Here is a 15,467-nt window from a genome sequence, read left to right as displayed (position 1 = left end):
ATTGAGCTTAGTCATGAATATTTTAAAGAAGTAGTAACTTTTTAGTAACTGTTCCTTTATATGAAATACTGTGACCTGTTTTTGAAGCAATTTAATGTCATAATAGTTCAATATTCAAATATATGCCTTTAGACATTTTAGCAAGCCATAGCATTTAAAGCTGTGCAAGCAAAAACAATATGTACAATCTGCTGTCATGTTCTAAGATGAAGTGGAACCTGAAGAAAACGCAGCATTATTAGTAGTTCAGTACACTATGGGTTTGAAGAAAAAACTATGTAATGACTCATCACTGCAATTACACACAATTATTCTTCTTATATAATGTAGTAATTCTTCTTATGTAATAATAAGTCCTCGAGCATAATACAATAAACACTGAACTGATCAGTGCAGTATAATGCTGAGTATGTAGGCTCAACCCATCTTTATGATGGTATCATCCAGTACTAAAACATAAGAAATCAGAAATCCTGTAGAGACTATAAAAGAGCTTTCTTTTCCCAAATGTTTACAAGTAAGGGCAAAATCCTGGTTTCTGCTGTCGTCAGTGTCCATGTTCCCAATGGAAGCAAGATTTCATTTCAAATGGAGAAAGCAGGAAGATTTTCAGCATGATCCCCTTGTCTCAGTTTTCTTCATTGGCCCAGGCTTTTTTAAATTCAGTTCTAGAATGACATATGTGCTGACAGTAGTCAAGACAAAGAATCTTTTGCTATATTGTGGAAGTGTTTGTTGTATTTTAGATCTCTGAAATGTATTGCATTTGTTATCTCCTTTCCTTTCTCACCTTTCCCTTATGTATGATACCCTAAGAAAAAAGGTTTGGGGATAAGTCATCCCCAAACATTTTGCTACTTAAGAGTGCTTGATTAACAGTATGTCTATCCACTGAAATCAGAAATGAGACACAAATCTTAATTCTGTTTAGATGTTTGCAGCATATGCTTGTCAGTGTGTTAAGTTTCATATTAACAGGCTCAGTGTGGAGAGATGCATCCTTATGGTACTGCATAACAGGTCATCAGGACAGGGCAATGGGGAACATTTGTCTATCAACGAGAAAAGCCATTGTTTGCTGGTCAGATAAGTACTTCTCCACCAAAGTAACATTTACATTACCAAAGAGGAAAGTTTTGGCACTTCTGTTAAAGCATCAGCAAATGAGTGAAAGATAAATTTCTTTTTGAAAGTACATTTGAATCTGCACTCCTCAAGGAACCTAAGGAGATTGCTGTAAAAACTAACATACTTTACCAGCAAAGTTTCTCTCTGATGAGAAGTGGAGCCTGAGACACATGACATATGAAATGACAAAATTTCTGATGAATTAGGTCAAGAAAATGCCCACAGTAAATCAGTAGCATATAGCAACTTCTCTTTTTAAGTTTGTTGATTTTATAAGAAAGTTAAATAAAAGGTTTGGTTTGTTTGCATTCACCTTTGTTTTCCAAAAAACTTTCTGTATGTTATATGTAATTATTTTTATTTTTTAAGTTTGTTTTCAAAACAACTGGCTAGTATCAAAGCTTTGTTGTTATTTTTACTCTGAGAGTGTGACAAATCTAGAGAACAGAGGCAATGTAAGACAAAGCCTTTTCCTTTCTCTTTACTGGAGATGTTTAAAATGGAGACTTAAGGACCAGGAAAGGTGGGCCAAAAGTGTATACCAGAAAAAAAAACTTACAGAAATTTATATATATTGGCATTGTGATTTTATGTAATTTATATGTATGTACAATTTCTTTTTAAAGGATAATCTTACTCATTGACCATGTCTGACCAGACCTACCAGACTGTAAACCCTTTTCACATTCCTACTTATGTTTGATGGAAGGTAGTACTGTCGCCTTTCTCCAGAGCTATTTTTACTTCCATTCTTCAGCTGAGCAGCATTTTTCTTCTTCTGTATGCTGAGCAGCTTACATAATTTTTTAACATCAGTTTCCTAAGTTTTTTAGTTCATAAGAAAGTTCAGAGACCAAAGAAGTCATTGTTGGAGGCTGAGGCACCACTCAAGTCAGTTCAGATCACTTGCATTCAAGTCAGTTGCCTGGAAACACGAATTTTTGAAAACGTAGAACTTAGCTGGTTTTAGGAAACTACTTGCTAGAGAATGGAAGGGAGTTGTGTTGGAAGATGTAAAGTTAAGTTTGGAAATTATTGTGAGAAACACAATTGATATTCTCTGTTAACCTAAGCCTGCTCAAGTTTAGCAGATACTTTACTATGTGATTGCATGAATACAGCATTAATGGATGTTAGTTCTTTGAGGGAAAGGGACTCTCCTGTCTGGGTTAAAATAAAGTCCTTGTTTTGCTCCTATAATTAATTTCATTTTATTTTCATGAACATTTTAGGTGTATCAATACATGCATGAAACCATAACTGTTAATGGCTGCCCCGAATTCCGAGCCAGGGCCACTGCAAAGGTAGGATACGTGCAGCTGTTGAAATACGTGTTCCCAAAGTGATCTAGTAATTGACTGTGCGCGTGTGTGTTTCAGGTATTCGTGTGTACACTGTAAGAAAATTTAGACATCAGTGGCAGCCCAGAGTCTAGAACCAGTGCTACTTCCCAGGTAACAATCATAATAGAAAATTTCAACCTTTATGCTGCTTCTGTAGCTTAAGAAAAGAGAATGATTTTATGGAATATGATGCTTTTTGAAAAGTCGCTTTGCAAAAGCAAATCTACTGGTTCTTCTATAGCAGTCTGCCTGCAACAACCAATATTTTAATGGACTGTTTTCCCATACATCTCATCCAGAGAGGACACAGTTATTTGGGAGGTAGAAACTAAACAATCAAAATTCCCCTTTTAACTAATGGGAACTGTAGGTACTGAGCAAGTGGTAAGGATGAACAGTGTCAGAAATGGCCTGATCAACATTTTATTGACTCCACAGCTAAATGTAAGCCTGGAGCTTTTTTTCTGATACATTGCCTGTTTAAATAAAATATAGTCTCTTTGTCCATGTGGACCTGCCTTTCTTATATCCTAAGACAATGACAGCTATGTTACTGCTGCTGCTGAAATGATAAAGGATTTCACACAACCATGAAAGAACCCATTCTATGTGCCAGTATGAAATATGCTCTTTATTTCATAACATGCAGAAAAATAGATGCTTCCAAACAAGGGGGTCCACCATGGCTTTCTTTTTTCCATTATCATTTTGCACAAAACAGTGTCTTTTATGTGGTATAGCAGATTCTATGCAAAATAAATCGCAAAACCCATAAATCTTTTTTAGAGATACTTCTTTATGGTCCCATTCCTGTGAACATAAACTCCCTCAAGTCCTAGTGGAACTAAGATCTCTTACTATTATGTATTTATGCTCAGAGATTTTAATTTAAAGCTGTATCAGAAGAGGAAGGTTGGAAGTATGTTACAAAATGATTTAAGAGTATTTTAGGGAAGCAAGCTCTATAATAGCAGCAAATAACCTAATATACTCTAAATTGCAGCATATTTTCCATATTAAATAGGACTTTCTTTTCTGTAGGCCATTTTTCTTATTTTAACCTTCTAATTGAAAGCTAACGGTCAATGTAAATTTTGTAAGATCTTTTGTTCTATATGGAGAAATGTGTATATGAAATCCTGAGTTGTTTACACTGCAGATAAACATAGAAATTATTGCTATGTTATTTAGTAAATGGGGAGAAGTTCAATTAGTGTTTCCCATTCTCATTTCTTACTCATATAGAACAGCAGGTTACAGAGCAATGTTTCAATAGTGCAATATTTCCTGGTTATTTCTGGGCTGTCTGCATTTCATTCTCCTAGTGCATTCATGTCTAACATAATATGTATGCATGATGAGAAGTTCTGCATGTGCAAAAACATGTAATTTGGAATGATCCATTATATCACATCATCCACTAGCTTTGATTAAGCATAAGCATTATAGGATGCTCAAAAATATTAGTGTGATGCAAAATTGTTCAAGCAGTTTGAACTTCAAACACATTTTAAAAACGATAAAATATTCTCTTAATCTTTATTTAATGATTTATTAAGACCAATAAGTAAGAAAATGCTTGTAGAGAAAAATCAAGTATAAATGTAATATTTTCCTGGATGCAAGCTTTACAGTATGTTTCTTCTCTTTTTTATTCCCCTGTTATAAGTTAAACAATCTAGATTTTTGTAATTGATTTATGTATCTGTTGTTGTCTTAAGATTTAATTTTTCCATTAAAGTTTTGACAGAATTATATAATATAAACCTCCTATTCCTGTTCCAGAAGTTATTTAGTTTGCAAGACTTCACAAAGATTATCAACTAAACTTTTAATTTAATAATATAATCTGAGAATTTAAAATAAATAATGCCATAACTCTGAAAGCAAAGCAGAGAGTTAAAAATTCAGTTCATCCACTTAATTTCAACTAGGAACACATTAGAGATTCCATTATCTTATCCCACAGGGATAAATTTTCTCCCTGTGAAAAGGCAAAGAAGAAATGCACTAATGATCATAAGGGGCCATCACCACAGAGTAAGGCTTCCTGGTGCCTGCTTCTGGCTCTGCTGGTAACTTTCTGTATTATCTTTGACAAGTCACCTAACTATTAGTTCCTCTGTTTATTCCTTTATTTCAAAAACATTGGCATAGAACTTAGTTTTTAAAATATTTTCAGATAATCAGAGAATGTCATAGTAAGATCCAGAAATGTTTTCACAGGAAGGAATTCTTCCTGCAAATGAACAACAAAGTGTCTATCACTGTTACCCTTAAATAGCCAAATCAATCATTTTTTTCTTCCAGGCAACAGTTGCTGCATTTGCTGCGAGCGAAGGCCATTCACACCCGCGAGTGGTGGAGCTGCCAAAGACTGAGGAAGGCCTGGGCTTTAATGTCATGGGAGGAAAGGAACAAAATTCACCTATTTATATTTCTCGTATCATTCCTGGAGGAGTGGCAGAAAGGCATGGTGGGCTCAAACGTGGGGACCAGCTGCTTTCAGTTAATGGAGTGGTATGTGGAAATTTGATAGAGCTTTCATATTCATCTGGATTTTCATTTTTCACAGCTGTTCTAACATTGTGATTTAAAATGCAGCCACACGAAACAAAAATAATTAGTTCTGTGAGAGACCTTCAGTGTGCGTTTGTGGTGCAGTGAGGCAGAGCTCCACCAACAATTTTGTGCCATTATAATTTCTGTTGTAATGGAGAGTGCTTGGTAAAATGGTACATTTTCATTTCAAATCCACACCACCTGCCTAATTTACAAGGAACCTATGTCCTTAGTGATAATTGATAATTCTGTAAATTCATCTTGCAGTAAAAGCTTAATAACAGAGTGTCGTTCTTTCATTTTGTAGCCTTCAAGGCACACAGCCCTTTCCAAGCACAATGATGACACAATGGCACTTCTTTAGTCTTGTGACCTTCAAAGGCTCTGAACACATAAAATTGAAAGAAATTTGGTAAGCACATTTGGTGCTGATTTGCAGTGGAGGGTGCATTCTAGATTTCTTTTAGTGATATTCATCCAGCTGTGATATCTTTGTCAGAGAAATCAGCAGTACAAATGCTCCCATACAGGGAGCATGTATGCTTGGTAAAATGGTACATTTTTTTCATGGTCATTTTTCATGTAAATCAAGCTGGAGTATTTTGTTGTAATTTCACTGTGAATGTCAACATGGAGGTAAAAAAAAAAGGGAGGTTGGATTAGAGGACCCATAAGGCTCTGACTCCATGATACAGGTTAAATTCTACCTTTACATTACTTTGTAAAAGAGCACACAAAGCAAAATGAAAGTATTGAAAACATTAGAATACTCATTCACATAACCTTACCCTTCCCTTTGTGAACACGTAGTCTTTTTCCATGCAAACCTCCATCTGACCTTGTATTTAAATACATCAAAGGCACAGAGTAGCAGTTTCTGAGTTCAGTCAGAAATCTAAGGCTTTAAAACTTAAATTTCTTCATTGTTGCAAGGTGAAAAACGATAAAAACGTTCTGTTTTCGTCTATTTCTCTCAACACTAGCTATTCCCTTTCTGTTGTAACAAAATATTAGGGTAATACTTCAGACAGACTTTTTACCACTTCTTCTATCAATTATCATGGTCTCAAAAGAGAAATACTATTTCTAAAAACTTGCTTGTACCAAATAGCAATAAGATAGAAAAGAAAAACCCACTGAAAAGATTATTTAGTCTTCAATGAAAAGAACTCAATGGAATACTTTAGGAAGTTGTTTAAACTTCACACTGATTTAAAGTTAACCAGAGAATTTTGTGGTTGTTTTTTTCAACAAGTGATTAAAAAGGTGAAAATAGTTTCGATTTACTAATTGACGGATGGTTCTTGAAAAATCCTTTTACTGTCAACAGTATCTAGACAAAGACCAGAGAGGAAAGTGGTGAACATTCAGATGTCAAGCTGTATTGAATTTGACCCTCTTGTCACCTATTTTATGATTCTCCAGTCGAAAATTTGATGTGTGCACTTTAGAATATCTATTTAGGTAATGCAGCAAAAAACACAGTACAAAATTCCCAATTGCATGTGGACACAAGAGAAAGTTGCTTTAGAGATGAAAAAGAAGTATTTTTGTATTCAGAGCAAACAACGGAATTCAAAGCTTGAATTCATGTTGATACTTGAAACAATCACAGAATCATAGCACGGATTGGGTGGGAGCACCTTCCACTAGAGCAGGTTGCTCAGTCCAACCTGACTTTGAACTTCCAGGGATGGGACATCTCCAAGTTCTCTGGCAACTTGTTCCAGGCCCTCACCACCTTCACAGTAGTGAGCAACTACTGTTCATAAACTAGTCTTGGGCTAAATAATCCCACACAATATAACTTGAAAAAAGGCAAAAATTGTAGAAGTGATTATTTGTTGCAAACAAGCTTGAGACAGGACAAAAAATAATCTAAATTTAGCATTGTTCACTGGGACACTCACTCTGTGGTTCTCTTAATTTAGCTGGAGAAAAGCAAATAATGTACAGTATGTACAATAGAACAGACAGTTCAGTGGTGGAAATGGAATGAAATATCTGTAACTTGTTTGTGCTCAATCACTGATGGTTATCCAACTTTATAATTAGGGACATAAAATTAGAGCTGTGTGTTCAGAATGCAGATTTGTTATCCCAGCATGACTGGGAAGAGTGTTCCTTGAGCTGTTTGGCTGCATGTTAAAAAAGTGTTTTCTCATTATGCTGAGGATTTTGTAACATACTTTTGTCCCACACCCCCTAAAAATAAAGGAAATTGAAAGCAGTAAGCCCTGCAGATGGCTCAACAAAAACACTTGCTGGTGCCTGTTGATATCTGGCAAAGATTCTGCATTTGTCAGATACCTTGTGTGAGTCAGATACAGAAAGGATGCAAAATAGATTTATAATGACTAATTTGTCAGCCAAGTATTTCTGTAGGGATACCTAATAGAAATATTCTTCTTAGTCTCCCAACTTGTGGTCTAGCAGATGTTCTTTTTGTCTTCAGGAAAGTGAATTTTTTTTCTTCTAGATTTATGGCAAGTCTGTAAACCAGGATAGAGTAATTGTTGGTATTTGCCCACACAATATCTGCAGTTCTTTCAGTGGTTCTTGTCTCTACAAATGTTTTTCATCCTTCTCTTTCATGCAATCTGCCAATGCAATAATGGAAAAAAGGAATAAGTGTATATAAGTATATAAAATAAAAAAATATATGTTAAGTAAATATATACTTTCAAAAACAATTTTACCCATTAGGGTGGGCAGTTCTAAAGTAACATGAGTGTGTCAGATCCTTGCAATGTCCCCCACCAGCATAATCCAGTCAGCAAAGTACCTTGTAGAGGAATGACTGATACCAGCAGGAGTCCTCTGCCAGCCCAGCCTTAGAGGTTTGCAGAGGCAGAAGCATTCCAACAGCAAAACAACCCCCTTTGCCCTTTCCTTTTCCTGCTCTATGTCACTTCTGCAGCTGTTGTTAAGCAGGTAAAGTTTTTGTAATACCTTGAAAACTGGAGTGCAAGCAGCAATAAAGACATTAAGAGCATGTTTAACCATCATATTAATAAGAGCTGAAAACTGTGGTTGTCAAGATCTGAGTGAGGTGTGTTCAGAGAGCAGGATTTGTATTTAGCATCACTATGTTTGCCATTGGTTTTGTCCCCTCTTTGCTTATGGCTCAGAGCATTAGGCTTAATTCTGCATCGTTACCATTCATATCAATGGGAGTTTTCCATTGACCTGGACAGCAACAAAGTCAAACCCTTCATTTCTAATTAAAAAATACTGTCTAAACTGGAAGAACAAGGCTGGGCACAACCAGGAGAGAAAACAAACAAGCATGAATTCAACACAGTTTGCTGGGTTGTTGAATGATGTATTAAAACACCCTGTCTTATTATTGCCCTACAAAACAATCACAATTTCTTATTGGTGTTAATAAGAACCATCCAGCATTTTGCAAGCAAACAAATGTTTCTACTGCATGAAGCTTGGGAGGAAACAGTGTTTGTTCATAGCCTGTTCTAAGTTCATGCTGTTGCACGGCAAAACCGAAATGACACCACTGAATATCCTCTCATTTCCTCTGAATGTCCATGCCATGCCATTCTGACCATTATTTACAAGCAAAAAAGGAAATATAAAACAATGCCAAATTTTGTACACTTTCTCTCAAGACTTATATTTCCAAAATACATAAGAGTTTTAAAACACAGCAGGTAGTAAAACTTTGGTTTATTTTAAATGGGAAGAAAAAGACTTCTTTCTAGATTATCTAAAACCCATGTGAAGGTTACAGATGCTCAGGCTATTGGGTTTTCTTCTGTGCAGATATACTTTTGGTTTTGGAATATGTCCTACAACAAGTGGACAATTGTGCACCACTAGAACATTTTTCCCTTTTTCTTAAGGTGTGTAACAATGCACATGCCTAAAAGGCATATGATTCCAGTCAGTCCACTTAATGATAGAAATTGAATACTCTATTTAACAGCTGAGTCACCTCCCTCTTTTGGAAATTTACTGTTCCAAACAACAATAGCATAGAAGTCAGGGCTTGAAAATTAATACCCATTAAACAATGCCCAGCAGTGCATAAGTCTTACTTAATGCTTTCTTTTTAGTGGTCCCTTAAAAAATGTAAGGTGTGGAAACTGCGTAAAACTCTGCCACGCTTTCCATATGAAAAAGACACAGCTCTGGATCAAAGCATCATTTTCACTATTAAATCTGTTGTCCCTGCTGGCAGAGTGTGGAAGGAGAGCACCATGAGAAGGCAGTGGAGCTGCTGAAGGCGGCCAAGGACAGCGTGAAGCTGGTGGTGCGCTACACTCCCAAGGTGCTGGAGGAGATGGAGGCTCGCTTCGAAAAGCTGAGAACAGCCCGGCGCCGGCAGCAGCAGCAGCTGCTCATTCAGCAGCAGCAGCAGCAAACTACACAGCAAAACCATATGTCGTAGGTGAGAGGATTCAGTGTTCTTCCCTAGAGTCCTCTGGCAGCACCCCACCTGGGCCAGCCACTTCCAGGGGTCTGTCAGGGCAGCATCTGCTGCCAGAGCCCATCTCAGCCCCAGACAGGAGCAGGGCAGCCCCAGGCCTGGGCACCTGTCTGGGGATAGAAACAGGCTGGGACGTGAGCCCACAGTGGGCCCAGTTTAGTGGCACCCCCTGGCTGGGCAGGGCAGGGCTATGGGGAGCTGGAGACTGGCCCTGCTGGGGCATTGCTGGGGCAGGAGATGGCAGCCCTAGTGCCTGACATGAGGTCCTGGGCTGGGACAGGATGGAGGGAGCCCCAAGGGGGGCAGTCAGGGGCCTGGAGGTACCCTTGGGGACCCAGCCAGCACATACTGCCAGGATGAGCAGAGCTCATTCTTTGGTCCCTTTCCACATGTTTTTTTCCCAGTAAAGATGCATTTTGACAACAGGTTAAAGGCACTAGAAAATTCTGGAGCCAGTTTCCAACTGATAACCCTGAGATCAAAAGCCACCATGCACTTCTGGCTTATCTGTAAGTGAAAGGAGTCCTGGGAATGTTTGGGTTTTTTTTTTAATATTAACAACCAGAGCATTTATGACAAGAATATGCCACCAGGTTTAGACAGTTTAAAGCATTTTCAGCTAATCTGTTACCACTCTACAATGAAACCTCAAGATTTGCTGGTGGTAGGTGAAGAAAAGTCTTTGAAGCCTCTTCCTTGCCACAGGAAACACTTACTTCATTCTGGTCACTCTTCAGGGCACCTCTAAGTGCTTGCTTTTGGATACAGTTTGGTAGGAAGTATTTCATTCACTCTTAACTGACATTCAAAATCACAATAACTTCCAAGAGGCTTGCAAGTCTCCCAGTGGTGTGTGAGGTTCAGAGGTTCTCTGTATATGCAGTTTTTCTGAAATCAGTGAGTTTGTGCTATGAATACATTTATAGATATGCTCCATTTGCCTAAATAAAATCAAGTAGGAATGCATGTCCCAATGATTTAAGTCCCAACCCTCATCTCATAGCTGTTTGTTCCCAAAACAGTATACATGTACTAAAAGAGTCAGTGACTCAGAAAGTCCCCAAATGGTCAAAATCTGAAGCTCTCAGTGATGGTCTCATCCTCATCAGTGTTGACACTGACCTCTGTTGGTAATCAGGGGAAAACCCTTGTAAACACCCTGTCCTGTGACCACCAGTATTCCAGATCTGTTGGGGCAAACAAGGGCCCTGAGAAGGTTTTGAATTCCACCCCAGAGCCTCTACTCAGACAAGAGGTATAAACAGTAGTATTTCATGAAGTAAGTTTGGGGTTTCTAAGTAAACCAGGGCCATTGCAGGAGACAGACATACACATGAAGTTTTTAATTCTTTTCAGTTGCCTAAATCATTTCATTAGCAAGTAAGGAATTTTTGCTGATTTTAGATTGAAAGGGAGAAATAGCAGGCAGAGACAGCCACCAGCTTAATTCCTCAATTCTTTCTGCTTGCTCTGAGCAACGTGTTTCTTTAATTCTAGGTTGTTCTCGAGAAAGAAGAAGCCTCAATCAAGAGTTCAGTAATCAGACAACCAGAGCTGTACTCTAGTATTCCAGCAAAAGAAAACAACTACAGGAACATGAAACAGAATTCATCTGGAGAATGTACAGTACCAGACTAAAGTGAGTTGTAGGGAGGGCACCATCATGGTAAGGCTTTTCAGCACACAGTGGTCACAGATACATTTTGCTTCTGTGACTCTGTTCCCAATGAGAACAGCATGATTGGTAAACCCTATGAAACAGCGAAGTCCAGCGCTTCCAAATAATTCTGTTTGATCTCCTCTTGCACTCCTTACTCTGACAAATTTCTAGTTGGTTTTCTCTAGTCACTGAAAGTTTTGTTTAGGGAGGTTAAGATTGGCTGCTTTTGAGAGCAGGATCTTTCTCTACGGTTATCTCCAAAAATGAAAAACATCAGTTCAAAATTTTTCCACAGACATCAAACTTGTACATCATGCTTCATAACCACTTTGTACTATATCTGGTAGATCTGTTTTAACCTAACTTCCTGTTTATAATTTTCAGATTTCCCTCTGGAAATAGCAATTTACTATATTTATAAAGTATTCCATTTGTAGAAGCAATTGGCTTTTTACTCTTGGTGTTTCCATATATTTTATTATGCATCAACAGAGTGAGAAAGTTTTAGGTCAACTTTAATTTTATTAGTAGTAAAGTTAGGGAAGCCTAGAACTGTATTTTTAAACGTAGGTATTGCTTGTATCTATTATAGTTACTATTCAGAAATCTATAACTGGATATATTATATATTTATTCAATAAAATATATATTGTCTGAATGTACCTGTTAGAGAAGTAGGGTCTTTGCTTAGCATGTATTGCAAATGTAGTAAGCTAATGTTAGCAAAAGACCAAGCTTTGTTTGGCAGATATTACTGTGATAGCATAATCTCTGCACTTCTGTATTGTTTAATTTATTTTCCAGTCTAATGTTAATATATTTTAGAGAGGAGGAAATGTAAGTTGTTTCTTTTAGGACTCACACATTATCATTTAAATCAATTTGAAATTACAGTCTGACTTTTTTTTTTTTAATTAAACTGAACTGGAATGTGCAAGCAAAATCTGTAAGTTCTTAAGTTTACATGTCTGCTTTTCCAAAGAAGATAGTCAAAGCTGGAGGGCCATAAATGTCATCTGCTTTCAAGAAAATAAGAAAATGGACTCTCAAATCCTAAAAAAAAGATCATTTTTACATGCCTTCTATGCTTCATTAGAAAAGACTTGGGAGAGAAAAGGGGATTAGGGTAAAACCATACAGTCATTGCATGTTGGAAACTCCTGCTGATGTCAGTGAAAGTTCAATAATGTGCAGAATGGAATGTACAAATGGTCAGAAACAGTGTTCTAGTTTTGAACTTGGAACAAAGTCAGAAACAATTAATATATTGGAGGGTCTATTCTCAAACAGAGACAAAGCAAAACAGGGTAAATTGGCAGTATCATAGCATATATTAGAAACCAAATGCAGGCTAGCCACCAGAATTGACAGTGTTTGATCAGTGTAAGTAGCCATTGAAAGGAAATTACTGTATGTTTAAAACCAAACAGCATGAATTCATCTAGAGAAGCCTCGTTTTATACAGAGGGGTAATTATATCAGTAATCATTGGTTACAATATCAGTTAAGAGAGTGGAGCTTGATGGTCTCTGAAGAGAGACCAGAACTGAAGATGAAATATATTGTATTGTGCTCTGCACGGTGTCTTTTTATACTTAATAAAATTGTACGTACCTATTTTAAAACTGTTCTCAAACAGGCATTGCTATTAATATTGAAAGTTTTTAAGTTGTTATTATGACTGCATATAACTGTCTTGTATCTCATCAGTATGATTTGGATTACCTTGATAGCTGCATTTTCAGAGACCAAGTATTCAGATTTAGTCAGCCCACTGTACTGCATTTTTCCAAACCGCCTCTCAACCTCCTTCCCTCCTCTTCCTCAAAAAATTTGAGTGGAATGTGCTGATTAATATATGTCAATAATAGACTGTAATTCATATAGAGAAGCATATAAAATTCATTTTCATATATTATTATTCAATAAATTATTTATACACATTAAAATTAACATTCTAGTCTTCACCAACATTTAACAGTAAGAACTGTCAATGACTTTGAAGTGAAAACAGGAAGAAATAGCTTTCTATTGCTTTTCATGCCCCTTACTGATCAATAAAACATACAGCTACGTAATCACAAAATAACCACTGTCCCTAAGCCTGTGATACGGTTTTGGATTTTAGTCAGTATTTTCATTTATGATTTAAATGTATTTAGTCCTGATTTAACATGGTACTTCCACATATGCACATGAGCTGAATTAGTATTCAGAAGAAGTGCAGGGAAGACAACACTTTCCACATGTAGGTCTGCAGCTATTTGTGCATTGTATTTTAACTGATTGGTCTCCTGGCATTTGCTGTTACACTACACTAAACTGATAATCTTTCAGTCAACTTAGTAAGTTTTATTGCCTATATTTACCTTTGGGGCTCTCCCTCATGTTTCTCTGCAGTGGCAGCAAACTGAGGTTGAAGATCCAAGATGCCTTTTTTGTCTCTTTATTACAGTAGCCAAAGGAGTGTTTACACACTCTAGCATCATGTTCACTTACACCAAAGATCCAGGTGCAGGATCTAATAATAGTAGAGATTTAGTGTTGGTGGTATGTACTTAGTTAAGTTGATGGCTCTGCTGTGCTAGCCATAGTTTTTCTGTTTGTGTTATTTGATGTGACTGGCACTTTATAAGGTATTGAAGAATTCCATAGTCTTTGATAAAGCAAAAAGCTCACCAGCTTGAATTTCAGAATTATGCAGAAAAGTGTCTGGAAGTACTAAGGACCATTCCACACATAAGCAGTGGATTATTAGCTAGAAGCAGTACTGTCCCTCCATAAGTATTAGTGAGACCGTTTCCATATCCAGCATCTAATAAAACAAAACAGATTTCTAAACCTGAGAGTATTCTGGGACAGTTTGCAAGAACGTGCTGCCTGCTGTACACGTCTGATGAGACATACAGCTCATTGTGCTTTGCCATGAGAAGGTCAGGTTGAATTAGGGATGTGCTCAAACAGTCTTGCAAGCAGACCCATGTTAACCCTGCTTGTCCATGAAGTGAATGCAGTCTGAATGAGCAGAAGGATTTAGATACATGTTTGATGAATTCATTGTCTCTACCTTCAGCTGTCCAAAATCAAGCTGTGGAGCTGTTTCCAAAGTCAAGAGTTGGAGGTATCCATTAAATGTGATTCATTTCACCTGTCTCTGACATACATCTTAAAACATACTAAGGCATTCTGTTAAAAAGATCATAAGCAGAGCCACTACTAAACAACTTAAACTACTAGCTGGGAATAAATAATGGCTTTTAAGGGGGTGTTGCTGCTACACTCATACACAGCTTTGAAATAATAAATAAAAAGTCCCCAGTGTTTGAATTCCCTAATCTTAAACCTCTACATGCATAGCTCAGACGACCAAGAGGCCTTGCACGTGTTCTGCTTTGTAAGGAGGCTCCTGTCACTACAGATGTATGTTCTGAACCATTCTAAGAAATTTAAGAGCTCAGCAAAGGTATTGTTAGCAAAATGCTTTGGTTGTGGTGGAGACCGGAGCAGATTGCAACAAGCTTCAGCCTGTGAATGCTAATAGCAGAAGTCGGTACTGCCACCCCAGCACTGGGCTAGTGTGTGTGCATTTTACAATACCTGCAACCAAAAAGATGAACTATTGCTTTTGATTTCTGGTTACAAACAGAGGTGCACAAAAATGACAGCCATTAAACTTCCATCGTAGGGATTTGGGATAACAAAAGTCATAGCAAAACTTGCCCAGTTCTGAAATCTAAAACCTGCAGCTATCTAGGATTGAGTAAAAAGATTACAAAAGCAGATGTCTAAAAGGAACAGCCAAGATCCAAGAGGAAAAAAAGTCCTATAGGAGTTTAACCTCTGATTATCTTTCCATTTGCTTTCTTATAGCTGTTTTCACATATTCTTGTCAACTCATCGAGCACAAGAAAAGTATATGCTTCAGCAATTGCAATTCCTTTTGTCAAAATCATAAAGAGCTGATAGTGTAGAGGAGTAACTCTTCTCTTCCTCTCTCTGAGATATGTGAAGCTGGATTGTAAGATCTCTGTGTGGCAAGCAGAGCTCGCAGCTGAATGAATGTGCCAAGGGAGACGCCTAGTGTAAAGCGATGCTCATGGCACCGAGAGCTGCTCGTTCTGCCGTCGCTGCTGCGGGCTTCTTTCCTCCTAGCGTTACAAAGCTGCGCACAGAGATGCACGCAGCAGTCGTTCAGCATAGCGCCACACATTTTACAGTGAGTGGACAGTTCAGAACTGAACTTGATTTATATGTAGAATAACACCACAAGAGTTAACTTACCTCCCTGTGTTAAGAATGGCAAGTAGCATATGATTATGGCAATAAA

At 37.5% G+C, this 15,467-nt stretch overlaps 1 protein-coding gene across 2 annotated transcripts in view; it reads left to right on the top strand.

Annotated features, from left to right (window-relative positions):
* The window catches only part of LIN7A (lin-7 homolog A, crumbs cell polarity complex component), a 46,456-nt gene extending 33,363 nt beyond the window's left edge, over positions 1–13,093 (top strand). Inside the window, exons 3-6 of one of the 2 annotated variants that reach the window (XM_036400890.2) lie at positions 2,361–2,432; positions 4,782–4,991; positions 9,232–9,437; positions 10,978–13,093. In XM_036400890.2, the coding sequence (XP_036256783.1) occupies positions 2,361–2,432; positions 4,782–4,991; positions 9,232–9,437; positions 10,978–11,020 (531 nt within the window). In that variant the 3' untranslated portion in view covers positions 11,021–13,093. Of the gene's footprint in view, positions 1–2,360; positions 2,433–4,781; positions 4,992–9,231; positions 9,442–10,977 lie in introns of both variants that reach the window. The other variant, XM_036400888.2, reaches the window with a different exon arrangement.
* The last annotated feature ends 2,374 nt before the right edge of the window (positions 13,094–15,467 follow it).

The sequence above is a fragment of the Molothrus ater genome, chromosome 5 (assembly GCF_012460135.2).
Source record: "Molothrus ater isolate BHLD 08-10-18 breed brown headed cowbird chromosome 5, BPBGC_Mater_1.1, whole genome shotgun sequence".
NCBI lineage: Eukaryota > Metazoa > Chordata > Aves > Passeriformes > Icteridae > Molothrus > Molothrus ater.
The sequence above is the reverse complement of the archived record's forward strand: the minus strand, read 5'-3'. Positions and strand labels throughout refer to the sequence as shown.